Source organism: Mustela nivalis (assembly GCF_964662115.1).
Source record: "Mustela nivalis genome assembly, chromosome: 3".
In the NCBI taxonomy this organism is placed as follows: Eukaryota; Metazoa; Chordata; class Mammalia; order Carnivora; family Mustelidae; genus Mustela; species Mustela nivalis.
The window spans coordinates 150,020,517-150,039,989 of NC_139022.1; the positions used below are offsets into that span (position 1 = coordinate 150,020,517).

Below are 19,473 nucleotides of genomic sequence, written 5' to 3' on the forward strand. Positions count from 1 at the left end.
TTTTTAACTTTTACCTTTTTCTTTTTTAACATTTTTTAACCAGTTTATCTAATATATATATTTTTTCTTTTTTATAATTTTCTTATTTGTTTTCTTTTTTTTTTAATTCTTTTTTTTTCTTTTTTCTTTTTTTTTTCTTTCTTCCTTTTTGAACCTCTTTTTATCCCCTTTCTCCACCCTCACGATTTGGGATCTCTTCTAATTTGGTTAAAGCATATTTTCCTGGGGTTGTTGCCACCCTTTTAGTATTTTACTTGCTCCTTCATATACTCTTATCTGGACAAAATGACAAGACGGAAAAATTCAACACAAAAAAAAGAACAAGAGGCAGTACCGAAGGCTAGGGACCTAATCAATACAGACATTGGTAATATGTCAGATCTAGAGTTCAGAATGACAATTCTCAAAGTTCTAGCCGGGCTCAAAAAAGGCATGGAAGATATTAGAGAAACCCTCTCGAGAGATATAAAAGCCCTTTCTGGAGAAATAAAAGAACTAAAATCTAACCAAGTTGAAATCAAAAAAGCTATTAATGAGGAGCAATCAAAAATGGAGGCTCTCACTGCTAGGATAAATAAGGCAGAAGAAAGAATTAGTGATATAGAAGACCAAATGACAGAGAATAAAGAAGCTGAGCAAAAGAGGGACAAACAGCTACTGGACCACGAGGGGAGAATTCGAGAGATAAGTGACACCATAAGACGAAACAACATTAGAATAATTGGTATTCCAGAAGAAGAAAGAGAGAGGGGAGCAGAAGGTATACTGGAGAGAATTATTGGGGAGAATTTCCCCAATATGGCAAAGGGAACGAGCATCAAAATTCAGGAGGTTCAGAGAACGCCCCTCAAAATCAATAAGAATAGGCCCACACCCAGTCACCTAATAGTAAAATTTACAAGTCTCAGTGACAAAGAGAAAATCCTGAAAGCAGCCCGGGTAAAGAAGTCTGTAACATACAATGGTAAACATATTAGATTGGCAGCTGACTTATCCACAGAGACCTGGCAGGCCAGAAAGAGCTGGCATGATATTTTCAGAGCACTAAACGAGAAAAACATGCAGCCAAGAATACTATATCCAGCTAGGCTATCATTGAAAATAGAAGGAGAGATTAAAAGCTTCCAGGACAAACAAAAACTGAAAGAATTTACAAACACCAAACCAGCTCTACAGGAAATCTTGAAAGGGGTCCTCTAAACAAAGAGAGAGCCTACAAGTGGTAGATGAGAAAGGAACAGAGACCATATACAGTAACAGTCACCTTACAGGCAATACAATGGCACTAAATTCATATCTCTCAATAGTTACCCTGAATGTTAATGGGCTAAATGCCCCTGTCAAAAGACACAGGCTATCAGAATGGATAAAAAAACAAAACCCATCTATATGTTGCCTCCAAGAAACTCATTTTAAGCCCGAAGACACCTCCAGATTTAAAGTGAGGGGGTGGAAAAGAATTTACCATGCTAATGGACATCAGAAGAAAGCAGGAGTGGCAATCCTTATATCAGATCAATTAGATTTTAAGCCAAAGACTATAATAAGAGATGAGGAAGGACACTATATCATACGCAAAGGGTCTGTCCAACAAGAAGATCTAACAATTTAAAATATCTATGCCCCCAACGTGGGAGCAGCCAACTATATAAACCAATTAATAACAAAATCAAAGAAACACATCAACAATAATACTTTAATAGTAGGGGACTTTAACACTCCCCTCACTGAAATGGACAGATCATCCAAGCAAAAGATCAGCAAGGAAATAAAGGCCTTAAACGACACACTGGACCAGATGGACATCACAGATATATTCAGAACATTTCATCCCAAAGCAACAGAATACACATTCTTCTCTAGTGCACATGGGACATTCTCCAGAATAGATCACATCCTCGGTCCTAAATCAGGACTCAACCGGTATCCAAAGATTGGGATCATTCCCTGCATATTTTCAGACCACAATGCTCTAAAGCTAGACCTCAACCACAAAAGGAAGTTTGGAAAGAACCCAAATACATGGAGACCTCGCAGCATCCTTCTAAAGAATGAATGGGTCAACTCGAAAATTAAAGAAGAATTGAAAAAAATCATGGAAACAAATGATAATGAAAATACAACAGTTCAAAATCTGTGGGAGACAACAAAGGCAGTCCTGAGAGGAAAATACATAGCGGTACAAGCCTTTCTCAAGAAACAAGAAAGGTCTCAGGTACACAACCTAACCCTACACCTAAAGGAGCTGGAGAAAGAACAAGAAAGAAACCCTAAGCCCAGCAGGAGAAGAGAAATCATAAAGATCAGAGCAGAAATCAATGAAATAGAAACCAAAAAGACAATAGAGCAAATCAACGAAACTAGGAGCTGGTTCTTTGAAAGAATTAATAAAATTGATAAACCCCTGGCTAGACTTATCAAAAAGAAAAGAGAAAGGACCCAAATAAATAAAATCATGAATGAAAGAGGAGAGATCACAACTAACACCAAAGAAATACAAACTATTATAAGAACATACTATGAGCAACTCTACGCCAACAAATTTGACAATCTGAAGAAATGGATGCATTCCCAGAAACATATAAACTACCACAACTGAACCAGGAAGAAGTAGAAAGCCTGAACAGACCCATAACCAGTAAGGAGATTGAAACAGTCATTAAAAATCTCCAAACAAACAAAAGCCCAGGGCCAGACGGCTTCCCGGGGGAATTCTACCAAACATTTAAAGAAGAACTAATTCCTATTCTCCTAAAACTGTTCCAAAAAATAGAAATGGAAGGAAAACTTCCAAACTCATTTTATGAGGCCAGCATCACCTTGATCCCAAAACCAGACAAGGATCCCATCAAAAAAGAGAGCTATAGACCAATATCCTTGATGAACACAGATGCGAAAATACTCAACAAAATACTAGCCAATAGGATTCAACAGTACATTAAAAGGATTATTCACCCCGACCAAGTGGGATTTATTCCAGGGCTGCAAGGTTGGTTCAACATCCGCAAATCTGTCAATGTGATACAACACATCAATAAAAGAAAGAACAAGAACCATATGATACTCTCAATAGATGCTGAAAAAGCATTTGACAAAGTACAGCATCCCTTCCTGATCAAAACTCTTCAAAGTGTAGGGATAGAGGGCACATACCTCAATATCATCAAAGCCATCTATGAAAAACCCACCGCAAATATCATTCTCAATGGAGAAAAACTGAAAGCTTTTCCACTAAGGTCAGGAACATGGCAGGGATGTCCGTTATCACTACTGCTATTCAACATAGTACTAGAGGTCCTAGCCTCAGCAATCAGACAACAAAAGGAAATTCAAGGCATCGAAATTGGCAAAGAAGAAGTCAAATTATCACTCTTCGCAGATGATATGATACTATATATGGAAAACCCAAAAGACTCCCCTCCAAAACTGCTAGAACTTATACAGGAATTCAGTAAAATGTCAGGATATAAAATCAATGCACAGAAATTAGTTGCATTTCTCTACACCAACAGCAAGAGAGAAGAAAGAGAAATTAAGGAGTCAATCCCATTTACAATGGCACCCAAAACCATAAGATACCTAGGAATAAACCTAACCAAAGAGGCACAGAATCTATACTCAGAAAACTATAAAGTACTCATGAAAGAAATTGAGGAAGACACAAAGAAATGGAAAAATGTTCCATGCTCCTGGATTGGAAGTATAAATATTGTGAAAATGTCTATGCTACCTAAAGCAATCTACACATTTAATGCAATTCCTATCAAAGTACCATCCATCTTTTTCAAAGAAATGGAACAAATAATTCTAAAATTTATATGGAACCAGAAAAGACCTCGAATAGCCAAAGGGATATTGAAAAAGAAAGCCAACGTTGGTGGCATCACAATTCCGGACTTCAAGCTCTATTACAAAGCTGTCATCATCAAGACAGCATGGTACTGGCACAAAAACACACATAGATCAATGGAACAGAATAGAGAGCCCAGAAATAGACCCTCAACTCTATGGTCAACCAATCTTCGACAAAGCAGGAAAGAATGTTCAATGGAAAAAAGCCTCTTCAATAAATGGTGCTGGGAAAATTGGACAGCCACATGCAGAAAAATGAAATTGGACCATTTCCTTACACCACACACAAAAATAGACTCAAAATGGATGAAGGACCTCAATGTGCGAAAGGAATCCATAAAAATCCTTGAGGAGAACATAGGCAGCAACCTCTTTGACCTCAGCCGCAGCAACATCTTCCTAGGAACAACGCCAAAGGCAAGGGAAGCAAGGGCAAAAATGAACTATTGGGATTACATCAAGATCAAAACTTTTGCACAGCAAAGGCAACAGTTAACAAAATCAAAAGACAACTGACAGAATGGGAGAAGATATTTGCAAACGACATATCAGATAAAGCACTTGTGTCCAGGATCTATAAAGAACTTAGCAAACTCAACATCCAAAGAACAAATAATCCAATGAAGAAATGGGCAGAGGACATGAACAGACATTTCTGCAAAGAAGACATCCAGATGGCCAACAGACACATGAAAAAGTGTTCCATATCACTCGGCATCAGGGAAATACAAATCAAAACCACAATGAGATATCACCTCACACCAGTCAGAATGGCTAAAATCAACAAGTCAGGAAATGACAGATGCTGGGGAGGATGCGGAGAAAGGGGAACCCTCCTACACTGTTGGTGGGAATGCAAGCTGGTGCAGCCACTCTGGAAAACAGCATGGAGGTTCCTCAAAATGTTGAAAATAGAACTGCCCTATGACCCAGCAATTGCACTATTGGGTATTTACCCTAAAGATACAAACGTAGTGATCCAAAGGGGCACGTGCACCCGAATTTTTATAGCAGCAATGTCCACAATAGCCAAACTATGGGAAGAACCTAGATGTCCATCAACAGATGAATGGATAAAGAAGAGGTGGTATATATACACAATGGAATACTATGCAGCCATCAAAAGAAATGAAATCTTGCTATTTGCGACAACATGGATGGAACTAGAGCGTATCATGCTTAGCGAAAGAAGTCAAGCAGAGAAAGACAACTATCATATGATCTCTCTGATATGAGGAAGTGGTGATGCAACATGGGGGCTTAAGTGGGTAGGAGAAGAATCAATGAAACAAGATGGGATTAGGAGGGAGACAAACCATAAGTGACTCTTAATCTCACAAAACAAAGTGAGGGTTTCTGGGGGGAGGGGATTTTGGAGAAGGGGGTGGGATTATGGACATTGGGGAGGGTATGTGCTTTGGTGAGTGCTGTGAAGTGTGTAAACCTGGTGATTCACAGACCTGTACCCCTGGGGATAAAAATATATGTTACAAAAAATAAAAAATTAAAACATTAAAAAAAAAAAGAGTAAACTTTATCCTAGATGAGTAATTTATCCTAGGTCACAGAACTTAAAAAATAGCAGAACAGGGATGCTTTTTGATTCCAAAGCCCATGTTCACTGTATTTGATTTCCTCCCAATAGCTTATGGCATGCCAACATGGACTGAGACTATCTCTGTTTCAAGGTAATAAAACCTCCAGGCCAGTATAGTATTAAAAACTCACTCATTCAATTTAAAACTTCACCCTAGCATCCAGACATAGACTTAGAAACACTGCAGTGCAGGGATGATTCAGTTTATCTCATCACTCTTTGTGTTCCTTCTCCTCTCCATTTACTAGCTGTCTGCCAGTTTAGGGCCTCTTCAGCTTGAGAGCAGGAGGAGTAAGAAGAGGCATGGGGCTAAGAGCAGACTGACTTATTTGGTGCAATTTTTATCTGGGCTGTTTAGCTTTGAGTTTGGCAGATTTCAGGTGTTAATTCTTCTACATGAGCATTACTTTTAAGATCTCACCACTGTGCATCTCTCATTTTCAGTTCCCTTGACTACGGCAGTCAAGGGCTCCTCTGCCTACACACTTACATTGCCTCCTGGTAGGTGGAGGTCCACCCCTCAGTTGGGATTTTCTTGCCACTCCAGATTGCTCCTTTTGAGCAGAATTCTCAGGATGACCTGCATAAGAAACTCAGTATATTTCACAGCTATAAACCATACCCCTGACCTTTGGCTAGTGTTTTCCAAATGAATACCTTTGGTGAAAAGATTTAACCACAGGAATGTAACTACTCCTGTGCAAAGCTCAGAATATCTGCCTTTTTTGCCATAAGATTTTCATTAAAAAATTTTTTTTAAAGATTTTTTTATTTATTCATTTGATAGCAAGAGATCACAAGTAGGCAGAGCAGCAGGCGGGGGGTGGGGAGAGCAGGTTCCCTGCTGCGCAGAGAGCCCTATGCAGACTCAATCCCAGTACCCTGAGATCATGACCTGAGCCAAAGGCAGAGGCTTAACCCACTGAGCCACCCAGGTGCTCCTAAGATTTTCATATGTAGAGGAAAGTTTGGAAGTAGTGTAGTGGTAATAGTAGCAGTAGTAATAATTATGGTATGCTCATAGTATTAAAACCTCATATTACTATTACAAAGTAAATATGGAACCTAAAGGAAAAATAGGAAAAGTACGTTTTTAAAGGCTTTAAGAAGGGAATTAAGGTAACTCACCAAATTCAAGTTGTCTGAAATGGTTTCGAATGAAAACTGTTTCCCTGTGTGCTTATTCTGTAATAGTCTCTTTTGTGTGCACTCAGAGATGTTCTATACCTCTATAAGTATATACTCTTTATTTAAAAATACGAATGTGTTCTGTTTTCAAGAGTAAATAATAAGTTTTTCATTTAGCAGTATAATTGAGGGATCTTTTCAGGGCTGTACATTTAAATCTAGCTTGTTCTTTTTAATGGCTGCGCCATCCATTGTATGAATGTACCTTAGGTTTTATACCACTCCTGAATTGACATTGTTTTCAACTTTTTTTGTTTTGTAAACCATGTCTGCTGTATATTCTTCTGTATGCCTTTGCATGCTTGTACGTGTATTTCTGTAGGATAAATTTCTAAAAGTGTAGTTGAGTCAAAAACTATGTGAAGTAACATTTTTGATACATACTGCCAAATTGCTTTCCAGAGAATTCTACCAATTCCTTCTGAGCAGTTTAAAGTAGTGATCTTTTAACATTTACCCTAAAGATATAAATGTAGTGATTTGAAGGGACACCCATACCCCAGTGTTTATAACAGCAATGTCCACAATAGCCGAACTATGGAATAACCCCAGATGTCCCATTGACAGCTGGGATAAAGAAGATGTGGTATATGTGCGCACACAGGAATACTACACAGCCATCAAAAAACCGAAATCTTACCATTTGCAATGATGTGCATGGAATTACAGCGTATTATATGATCTCATATTAAGGAATAAAACAGGATCATAGGGGAAGAGAGGAAAAAAATAAAACAAGATGAAAACAGAGAGGGAGACAAACCATAAGAGACTTTTTTTTTTTTTTTTTTTTTTTGGAGAGAGAGAGAGAGAGCAAGAAAGGGAACACAAGTAGGGGGAATGGGAGAGGGAGAATCAGTCTTCCTTCTGAGCAGGGATCCTGATGTAGGACTCAATCCCAGAACTCTGGGATCATGACATGAGCTGAAAGCAGATGCTTAATAACTGAGCCACGCAGGTTCCTCAAGAGACTCTTAATTATTGGAACTAAACTGAGGGTTGGTGGAGGGGTGGGATGGGGTAACTGGGTGATAGACATTAAGAGGGGCATGTAATGAGCCCTGGGTGTTATATAAGACTGATGAATCACAGGCCTGTACCTCTGAAACCAATAATATGTTATAAGTTAACTAATTGAATTTAAATTAAAAAACAGTTTAAAAAAGGAAAAAATAAAGTAGAGATCTTTTGCAATAAAGATGGAAGTATGACTGATTTTCAATTTAAAGAATTTAAAAGTTTTTCAAGTTTCAGTTGGCAACATTTTTTACATTTGACTTGATTTAAATCAGTAGGGAAAGCGATACTAGTTTTTGCCAAAAGATGCTAAAATGATACAATTCATTTAATTTTCTTTTTAAGATTTCTAGTGAATATGCTTACGGTTTAATAATATGAGGCCAGTTTTTGTTTGTATTTAATGGGGAAGGGATTTAAATAAGATAAAAAACAAAACTAGTAACTTAGTTATGTGGACTCTAAAATACTAATTGAAAATGGGAATAAGAGTATAAGCAGAAAGCTTTTAGATATGATAGAACATTTGCAATCATAATACCGTGTTCTACCATTTTAAAAATGTCTTAAATTTCCTGTGCAGGTGTTCAGTTTTCTCATCTTTATGCTTTTAAGATTTGGCATGTACCTAACATGTTATAAATTTAGTGAATAATATGATACTCTGTATAACTAAAGCAATATTATCTTCCAGGAATATAATTCAAAATACGTTGACTTGATTGAGGAACAACTTAATGAAGCACTTACTACTTATCGTAAGCCAATTGATGGTGATAACTATGTTCGTCGGAGTAACCAAAGGTACAGTCTAGTTAATGGAATAATTTATTACTGGTTCTCTAATATAAAATTCAAACCCAGTTCATAATATTCTTTATTTTTAAAAATTTTTGAAGTATTTGGAAATTTTATTTCCTTCACTGACATAAAAAAATCTTAAAGCATAGCATTGACTGTTCAAGAATTCCAGTGGCACTCATAGCATGCTGAATACCCTTACTCATATAATTATGTATCTTCCATGCTCTTACCCTAGTCTGTTTTTCTGGTCTCAGCTCTCACAATTTACTCATTACTTTGAGGCCAGCTAACCTGTTACTTTTCTGGAGCTCCTCATGCTTTTCCACTTACATATTTTTATGTATGCCAACTACTACTACTTTATCTACTACTTTATTAGTAGTCCTTGTTTTAATTAGTATATTGTAAATGAGGAAGTAGGATATCAATCATCTTTATTTATGCTAGATTACAGCGTCCTCATGTCTACCTGCCTGTACACCTGTATGGACAACTGGTACACCACAAAACAGGCTGTCATTTGTTGGAAGTACAGGTAAAAACACAATTTATTTGTTTTAAATAGCTACAATCATAGAAAAAAATCTTAATATTGCTAAAGTACCTTTGCAAAAACTTCTCAAAAGCCTTAAAGTTAGCAGCATTAATAATGCTTTTAAAGCCTTCTATCTTATAACTGACTTAGGCTGTGTTTGTAATCCTTAGATGTAGCACTGGTGTGCATGCCTTTCCCTGACTTACCTGTCACCTTTTGCATAGCTAATACGTTATGTAGAGTAAGTGAGCCACTTAAAGTCTGAGTTCTGTCCTTTGTAGTTTGTTGGAAAGTTCATCTCTTTTGTAGAAACATACTGAAAAACTGAATTTCTTCATTGTTCTTTTGGGGAATTTAAACTGAACCTGAATTTTTGGTGAACAACAAACTGGAAATACTAATTGCTGTTTGTTTGTACCTCCCTATTCTCATATGTTTTATGGAATATAACAGGCTTTGTGTCAAGCAGTTATTCTTTGATTATATGCACACCAAATTTATGGCTGTGAATATGTCTTGGCTCTTAAGTGTTTTCAATAAATGCAACTTTTTTCTTACTTTAGAAATAGATACAGAAGTATTTGCATGTGTGTCTTTTGAACAATAGTAATCTGGCAGTTTAGTTCATTTTTGTATCAGTGTTCATCCCAGGAAAAAATGTTTTACATAAATGTACTTTATAGTGTACTATTTTTATATTAAGTCTATGAAGACTTTTGGAGCACATATCTTTACAGTATTTTTTTTATTCATTAGTATTAGGTTCTATTTAAAAAATCTGATAATTATGACTAATATTTTTATAATACAAGGTACCAAGTGCTTTGTTAAGGACTTCCTATGTAATGCTTACGTCATTATACCATATGAAACAGATCTCTCTTTTAGAGATTGGAAATCAAGGCATGGGGGATTAACTCACTTGCTCAAAACCACATAGCTCGTAAATGCTCACTGTAGAATATGAATTTAGAACCTCCTCATTAATGCTGCTTTAAAAAGTTTACATAAAGTTTACATAAAATTATTTTAAATATGTAAAAGTTACTAAATGCAAACCTTAATAATTTGATTTTAAGATGCTTTGAAAACATATTGTTACTCATGTTTTTTTTTTCTTTCTCCAGAATATCATTACTGAACTCTGTCACAATGTTCGTAGTCCAGATTTGGATAAATGGGAAGAAATTAAAAAACTGAAAGCATCTCTTTGGGCCTTGGTTTGTAATAAACTTCTATAAGATCTTCATCATTTTTAGATTTTTAAAATTTTCCCATTAATAATAAATAAAAATCATTTTATTTAGAACTTATTCTCAGATTAATATTCTAGGACCAAAATTGTTTCTGCCCATTTTAAACATTTTTAAGCTATTAGTTTTCTTGCTAAGACAAATGAAGCATTAATTTTTCAAGTTCCGTATTTAAGGTTTCTTTTAACATTTTTTTTTCTCTCTCATAGATGGTGTTAAATTTCTTCTTAGCTCTCCAAATTTCTTGAAAGAGTTACTCTTATAAATATATTGGATATAAGTGATTTCTTTTCTTTCAGGGAAATATTGGCTCATCAAATTGGGGTCTCAATTTACTACAGGAGGAAAATGTGATTCCTGATATACTAAAACTTGCAAAGCAATGTGAGGTTCTTTCAATCAGAGGGTATGTTACTTCACTCATAAATCTTTCTAGTGTATATATTTTTGTTCACAAGTAGCTGTGAGGGAAGAGTATTCTATGTAGTCCATTAGTACTAAATTCACTGAAAATCCTAATGACGCAAGATTTAAAAAGAAAAGGTTGGGGGTGGGTTGTGCACCTGGCTGGCTTAGTCAGTAGAGCATGCTACTCTTGATTTTGGGGTCATGAGTTTGAGCCCCACTTTGGGAATAGAGTTTACTTTAAAAAAAAAAAAAAAGATTTTTAAATGCACTGTTTAACATCTTAAGGAGCTCCTTGTTTAATGTTACCATTGCATTTTTATCATTATAATTTTGAAGTTTAGTAAGTGGCAAACAGTGAAAGTCTAGTGGATATGCAGTATTCCAGTAGCCCTTATATTTCACATTTATCCCAGAAAAGTTTGTGTATGCCATTTTCCTCTAAGATTTCATTATGTTCTTTTAAATTACTTCTTTGTAATTACTGTGTATGGTAAGAAGGTGTTCATGTTACTTACGGCTTCTAAGTTACTCCTAACTCATTTTAATACATTTTTCTATAAGCTAAGTAATTTTTAATGACTTTAAAAAAAATTCAAATGTACATATAGCAAACTAATATTTTGGTTGCTTTAAGAAATCTCAGTTTGGAATTATAAACTGTCATTATTACATCTTTTACATATAGGACCTGTGTATATGTGCTTGGGCTCATAGCCAAAACCAAACAGGGCTGTGATATTTTGAAATGCCACAACTGGGATTCTGTAAGGCACAGTCGCAAACATCTGTGGCCAGTGGTTCCAGATGATGTAGAACAACTCTGTAATGAACTTTCATCTATCCCAAGCACCCTGAGTTTGAACTCCGAGTCAACCAGCTCTAGACATAATAGTGAAAGTGAATCTGCACCATCAAGTGAGTATTCTTGACAAGGTCATGTACAGTTAGCTGTAGTTAACATTTGTGTTTATAATATCACAATGTAAATGTATTTGTTACATTCCTAATGTACTTTTTTCTAAGATACTTTGGCAGTCATGGGGTCTTGGAAAATATGTTATCTTTTCACAACAGAGAGTGATAGCCAACAGACTACATTGTTCTCTCCTTACTTTTCTAAATAGCCTTTGGAAAAGCTTACTGACAGAGTTAAAAAATAAGCCATGTGCCAAAAGAACCATTCCCATTTTTGCTTATCATAAAATCTAAAAAGTGAATGTTTATTTGCTTACCTTTTTCATTTACATAACTTTTTCACTCATTTTTCAGATAGAGATTGTTGAACCAGAATGTATTTGTTAAGATACTAAATTTACATATTCATTTTTGAGAGAAGAGCTAAATTTTTAAAACTAAATATTGAAACTCTTAAAAGAGTATCAAAAAATCAACTAAATAAAAAAGTTTGTGGTTTTAAGCTTTGTGCTAAATATTGTTAGTTGTACAAAATTTAAGACATAGTTCTTTTTAAAAAGATAGTGCAACATTTTTCAAACCGTATTTCACCAGGCCTAAGATGCTGTGAATTATAAGATGCATCAGTATTTTATGAACCACTAAAAAAGAAGAAAAAAATACTGCCTATTAAACTAGGACATACCACTGATTATAAGATGCATTCTGATTTTAGAATTATCTGTGGAAAAATGTATCTTAGAATTGACAAAATCTGAAAATACAATATGCAAGTTTCTTTGGGATTTTATTTTGCTTTCTTTCAAAATAAATTTCAAGTAGTTTATAATTACTGAACAAAAAGTTAAAAATAAAAATAGGATAGGATATCATAGATGGCATTGACCCAGATTGAGTCTTTTTCTTTTTTATTAGACACTGAATTTAGGTGAGATCCTTAGTACCTAAAGCAAAATAAATAAGCCTAATTGATTTAAACATGAATTTAAAATGCTGTGACTTGGCTCATTATAAGTATATTTTAAGAAGAAGAATTCACTTCTTGTAAGATTAATATCTCCCATCTATTATGATTTGAAAAATAAGCTAACAGGAATCTCTGCCAACTTAGTGAACATCCATGGTCAAATCTCCTTTTTCCTTTAATTTTATCTCGAATATTTGGAGGTTTTGGAAACTCTGTGCCATTAAAACAGAGAGCAAAAAACTACTTCATGTAAACTGTGCTATAAGGAACCCTATAGTTTTTCTTGGGAAATAACAGAAGTTCCTCACAATAACATAATACCACATTTTTATTTAAGTTCAAACACTTGGTCTCAAGAAGTTCTTTTTTTTCTTTCTTTTTTTTTTTTTCTAACGTGGCTCCTCAGCAGTTTAACCCTTTATTTTTGAAAATTTTTTCCCCAGATGACTATTCAACAAAGAATTATTAAAATACGTCACAAATAGTTGCCATGATTTTGTTTTGTCATTTTTGATGTGCTTGTATTAACAATCTTTTGATCATAGGTATGTTCATAATGGAGGATGACCGGTTTGGAAGCAGCTCTACCAGTACATTTTTTCTTGACATCAATGAAGATACAGAACCAGCATTTTATGATCGACCTGGACCTATAAAGGATAAAAATTCATTCCCTTTCTTTGCTTCTAGTAAACTTGTGAAGAATCGTATCTTAAATTCACTTACTTTGCCTAATAAAAAACATCGCAGTAGCAGTGATCCGAAAGGAGGGAAACTGTCATCTGAAAATAAGGCAAACAACAGGCGGATCAGAACGCTTACGGAGCCCAGTGTTGACTTTAATCATAGTGATGATTTCACACCCATATCCACAGTACAGAAAACATTACAATTAGAAACTTCATTTGTTGGGAATAAGCACATTGAAGACACTGGTAGTACTCCAAGTATTGGAGAGAATGACTTAAAATTCACCAAGAGTCTTGGTACAGAGAATCACAGAGAAAACACAAGCCGAGAGAGATTAGTTGTAGAAAGTTCAACAAGCTCACAAATGAAGATACGTAGCCAAAGTTTTAATACAGACACTACAACAAGTGGCATAAGTTCAATGAGTTCAAGTCCTTCACGAGAGACAGTAGGTGTTGATGCTACAACTGTGGACACAGACTGTGGAAGTATGAGTACTGTGGTAAGTACTAAAACTGTTAAGACAAGCCACTATTTGACGCCACAGTCTAACCATCTGTCTCTCTCCAAATCAAACTCAGTGTCCCTGGTGCCTCCAGGTTCTTCTCATACACTTCCTAGAAGAGCACAGTCCCTTAAAGCACCCTCAATTGCTACGATTAAAAGTCTAGCAGATTGTAACTTTAGTTACACGAGTTCTAGAGATGCCTTTGGCTACGCTACGCTGAAAAGATTACAGCAACAAAGAATGCATCCATCCTTATCTCATTCTGAAGCTTTGGCATCTCCAGCAAAAGACGTGCTATTTACTGATACCATCACCATGAAGGCCAACAGTTTTGAGTCCAGGTTAACACCAAGCAGGTGAGCAAATACACATTTAATGAACAATTATGGTTGCATTTTAACAGATTTAAATGGAAAGCATTAGTAGACAGGTTTTACATCTACATAAGCCTCAGAACTGACCAATTATAATTGCTTACTATGGTAGGCTATAAGCTCCTAGTTACCCGATATGATTTGAAATGGATTCTTGCAGCTGCGAGGGGGGAAAAGAAATTCTTTTAGGCCCTGAAAATAAACATATATGGTTTGCAAGGACACACAAGTCACAAGCTTTTTTTTATTTCTCGCTTCTGCAAGGATCGATTTTAAAAAGAAGCATGTCGGGGGAATCAGGAGCTTAAGACCTACAATAACAAACAACTTTTTCAGGTAGGTCAATTTAAGGCTCCAAAAGTTGACCTTTATTTTTACTATATTTTCTAACTACAAATTTTAGTAAAATTCTCAGTTTGTCTTAAGTAGCTGTGATTATATAGTAGGAACCTAATAAACATTACATGGATTACTTGGCCCTCAGAATTCAGCAGTAGCAGTTTGTCTATGCTCAAGAACTATTATTAGGGAATTTCTATGCCATGTCTAAAGACTGTGACCAAGTTGATCAAAATAAATAATTTGATTTTACCTTTAAAATATATGAAATGTAAAATTTGTTACAAAGATTTCTGTACCTATTTTTTTTTAAAGATTTAATTTATTTATTTGACAGAGAGAGACATAGCGAGAGAGAGTGAACACAAGCAGGGAGGAGTGGGAGAGAGGGAGAAGCAGGCTTCCTGTTGAGCAGGGAGCGCGATGCAGGACTCTATCCCAGGACCCTGGCATCATGACCTGAGCCAAAGGCAGATGCTTAACTACTGAGCCGCCCAGGCACCCCTGTTTTGCTTGTTTTTGTTGGGCCAAATACTTAAAAAAATTTACTTCATTTTTGGTTATTAATTCCCATTTATTTAAATGGATTAGTATTTGTGAAATACCAAGAATAATGCTTGACATATCATCATCATCATCATTGGCATTATGGGTAGTTATTTCTTTATGTAACCCATTTGGGTTTTATAGAACCAAATTCTTAATAATATTAATAGTAATAATAATATTCTTAATATTTCAGTAATGCTAATGCACTTAGTAGAAGGGGTTCCTTTGTAGCAGATAATAAATTATACCCGGTGTGATAGAATTTTATAAATTATGCAATAATGTCTCATACAGAAACTTACCCATCTTTGACAGCCTCACCAATTCAGAACAAAGATAGGCAGATCTCTTAATAGCTCACTACTCTAAATCTATCAGTAAGGTTCATGAATTGTGTTCAGAAGAGGTACCTCCAACACATAGTCAAAGTTGATACTTATTCTAACAAGCTTGGATAATGGGGTTTTAGGCCTATAGGAGCAACAATTAGAAGCTTCTGATTGGTAGGAGCACTATAATGGGAAAGGACAGCTGATAAAATTGGTAGCAAAGAAGGAAGCTTTTGTAGTACAATAAAAAATTTAAAAACTCAAAAGGTCACTGCACAGCCAGGGCCAGTAAGTAACCTAGCACAGCAAAATAAGCAGTAGAAGTAGTATTGTCATACAGCTCAGTAAAATAACCAAGGTGCTGTTAACTCTGAACCATTCAGTTAGGTTGATTATATCCCGTCAAAGCAGGCATTTCTGTTCAAATTGTTGAAGGCATAGAGAGAGATGCACTGTTTAAATATTCTGAAGAATAGACCAGAAAAGATAGCTACCCCCAGTCACTTATATCTTAACCAGTCTGGGTTCTTAGAATCTTATTTCCTGTATTCTCTGTTAGATCAGGAGAAAGTTATTTGGAAATTTTACTCCTGGATTAAAGTTGAATGGATGTTTTTATTGGGAGGGAAAAAAATAAAAACAAGAAAAAACAGGAGACAGGAACAGCTTGTACAGAGGCATGACAGCATAGCAGAACTTTATGTTTATCAAATCTTTCGTTTGTTTTTCAAATTGTATTTCGTACCTATTATGTGTGTACCAGGTTCCACGGAGGAAAAAAGTCGTGTTGGCATTAGTGTTTCTATTCCTACTTCTTACCTTTGGTTAGTTCAGAGAAAATGAAAGTGATGGAAGCTAACTACACATTTACTTTAAGATAACAGTTTGGAATCTAGGCAAAGAAGGACTGTTGTTACTTGTTTTGTTTCCTTATAAAATTAAAAGGGTAAGCATGCAGATGCCTGTGGTATAATGGAGAGCCTGACACAGCAGTCTTAAAAATCATATCTCACTGAGTTATTTCCTTGGGACAATGTAGAACAAACACTGAAGTAGGAGTTCTTAATCCTAACTAATCCTGGCACTGAGTGAATGAACTTGAAACAACGTTTCATAAACTATGCCTTGATGTCTCATCTGCCTAGACTTCAACAGCTTTGCAACACTTCATCAGCCCAGAACAAAACTAGGCAGACCTCAGTTGCTCACTATTATGAATCTGTGTGGGAAGGTTCATGAATTTTGAAATATCTAGACCTTAGTTGCCTTATCTAAGAGAATTTGGACTAGATCAGTGGTTTTAAGCTTTTCAAATACTGCATTTTAACTAGAGAATCTCTTTTTTCACAAAAGCAATTCTGTGAAAACCTGGTTTGCAGAATAGATTAAAACGGAGCTAGTCGGTTGAAGTAGGGATTGGGAGGGCAAGTAATCCAATAATTCCTCCTTTCACCTTCAGTACTCCTTTGAAGAAGAGTTCTGTGAAGTAAGAGAGGTTTAACAATATAATTTTAAAACCACTGACCCATTTTATGATATTTGTCAATTTCAGTTAGTGGTTTTTACTATGATAAAAAAATTTTTTTAAGATTTTTTTTTATTTGTCAGAGAGAGAAACACAAGCTGAGGGAAAAGCAGACTGCGCTGAGCAAGGAGCTCTGTGTGGGACCCTGGGATCTGACCTGAACTAAAGGCAGACATTTAACTGACTGAGCCACCCAGGGATCCCCAGTATGATAATCTTAATAGTTACAATTTTAGAGGATTTCTTTTGTGTGCATTATTAAATAATTCCTTTTAAAATATCAGGCTACATTGTTACATTTTAAATGACTTGGGTTTCTCAATGCCAATGTACATTAACTGGAGCCTTGTGTAGTGCCTTGTGTATATGAAGCAAGTGCCTAATAAATATTTTAGCATGTATGTTGCATGAATAAGAAATCGGTATCTTATGGAAATAATCAGTATACCATATTTATTATGGAGTCACTAGCAAGGAGTGCATTGAGGAAGTATCGGTGCTTTAAATAAAAGTGCCTTGTAATATTTACAAATGATAACATAATTGCTGTTTTGTGTCTTTCTGCTGTGTTACATAAATCTTGTTCCTATAGCCATTAAAGTAATTACCACACAAAGGATGATAATTGTTCTTATTTTTCATAAAAATAATGTTAAATGCCCTTGGTTGTATGATAGCAAATTTACTAGTTTGAAATGATTGTGAAGATAGTGTTTGGATCATACCTGTGACTTCTGGGGTCATTTTTTTTTTTTTTTTAAATTCTAGATACTAAAAGTTATCTTAATTGCCCACCTTTTCACTTTAACCTAGGAGGCCATTGTAGTTGTTTTTCATAACAGTCCCATTACAGATGTATTTTGTATATCATTTTATAACAGCTAAATGATTCCAGGTGTTTATATGCTCCTAATAAAAAAGGTACCACTGTTTCGTACTTGGCTAGCTAAAAAGTTACAAAAATTATAATTTCTCTATATGATAAATACTACAAATCAAGAAACTAATGCAAATGGGTTTTTTTATGGTTTTATAGGTTCATGAAAGCTTTAAGTTATGCTTCATTAGATAAAGAAGATTTATTAAGTCCTATTAATCAAAATACCCTGCAGCGATCCTCCTCAGTGAGGTCCATGGTATCCAGTGCAACATATGGTAGTTCCGATGACTATATTGGTCTTGCTCTTCCAGTAGACATCAATGATATATTCCAGGTATCATGAATTCTGTATTCTTATTATTTCATATTGTATAACTGCTTACTAGAAATTACAATTTAAGTGATTACTATTTGGGGAGAAGATAATTATTTTTAAGGCAGTTTTGCTTAAAAACATTTTGTGATGAAAATTATTTCACGTTTCTCAACTGTTCTGTGCTTTTTTGAGGTGTATACCATTTGGTGGTATACACCATTCCAAGTCCCCAGAACATTATACTTCCTTCTCTTCCCATAGTAAAACAGCATCTTGTTTGATTTCTTTACCAGTATATTCTCTATAGGAGTTTAGTGAATTCTTACTTTGCTTTTTAATCACATTTGATTTATCCTTGTGTTTCTGTCTTTTTTTGTTTTTTGACATTGAACACAAAGTTGTGTAAATTCGAGGTATACAGTATATTCCTTGTTTTTTGTTTTTTTGTTTTTTAATCCATGAACCTGTTTATCCTACATAGGACAGCCACATGTGTCCAGTAATATAAAGTTGTCCTAATCCCACGAGATACTCACAAATACCTATATGATACAGCACTAAAGAATCCACATTTGTTCAGGAGTCTAAAGACATTTTAGATAAATTCTAAAAGCAATTATTTTAATATTTATTTAAATTACTAAAAGTAGATGAAAACTTTAAGGATTATTTGTTATTTTATCAAGTTTTGGTAATTTAACCTCCTTTAGTGAACTTTTTGTTTTAAGTTCATGTGCTGTAGTAATTCTATTTAAATTGCATTTTGTTTAATTTTGCTAATTTCATAAAGTGAACTTCTTCATAATTGATGTGTTTTAGGTAAAGGATATTCCCTATTTCCAGACAAAAAACATACCTCCACACGATGATCGAGGTGCCAGAGTGTTTGCTCATGAGGCAGGAGGTAATGCATGGTTTTTGTTTTCATGAGACTCTTCTTTGTATTAAAAAGAAAATTCTTTTTAAAACAAAGTTGATGAAAAAGAAAATTTTTTCAGTAGGATGACATTAAAAATTCAGACATACTTACTTTTGGGTCAACTTAAAAATTATGCCAAAATAATTTTTTGAGTCAATTTAAAACTAAACCACAGTATATTTTTGTGAGGGACTGTAACTGTTCTACCCAGCCTCTCAAGAAGACAAAAACTAGATCATTTGATTCTATTTTTAAAAACGAATGCATGAAAAATTTGTGATTCTGATTCTCAAAGGTGTTTGGGGGAAAGGAGAGAGAGAAAAATGTACTTAAATATTACTTGATTCTCTTTATAATGAACAATAAGATTATAATGAATATATGCATGTTAGTCATAGTTTAAAGCTTCATAATCTTGATTTTTTTTTAGTACCTCTTTAGACTCAGAATTATTACATTTCTTTATAGAGTTACTGAGAATAATTGAAATCATGTCTTAATTGTATGA

The 19,473-nt window shown here is 34.9% G+C and overlaps 1 protein-coding gene across 6 annotated transcripts in view; it reads left to right on the forward strand.

The window, feature by feature from the left end:
- Positions 1–19,473, forward strand: part of RICTOR (RPTOR independent companion of MTOR complex 2) — a 136,012-nt gene that overhangs the window by 101,287 nt on the left and 15,252 nt on the right. For 4 of the 6 annotated variants that reach the window (XM_082723410.1, XM_082723412.1, XM_082723413.1 and 1 more), the window contains 9 exons: positions 8,349–8,458; positions 8,906–8,993; positions 10,121–10,213; positions 10,546–10,652; positions 11,340–11,569; positions 13,082–14,090; positions 14,373–14,444; positions 17,887–18,064; positions 18,866–18,950. In XM_082723410.1, the coding sequence (XP_082579536.1) occupies positions 8,349–8,458; positions 8,906–8,993; positions 10,121–10,213; positions 10,546–10,652; positions 11,340–11,569; positions 13,082–14,090; positions 14,373–14,444; positions 17,887–18,064; positions 18,866–18,950 (1,972 nt within the window). The remainder of the gene's footprint in view (positions 1–8,348; positions 8,459–8,905; positions 8,994–10,120; positions 10,214–10,545; positions 10,653–11,339; positions 11,570–13,081; positions 14,091–14,372; positions 14,445–17,886; positions 18,065–18,865; positions 18,951–19,473) is intronic. The other 2 variants (XM_082723411.1, XM_082723414.1) reach the window with 1 other exon arrangement.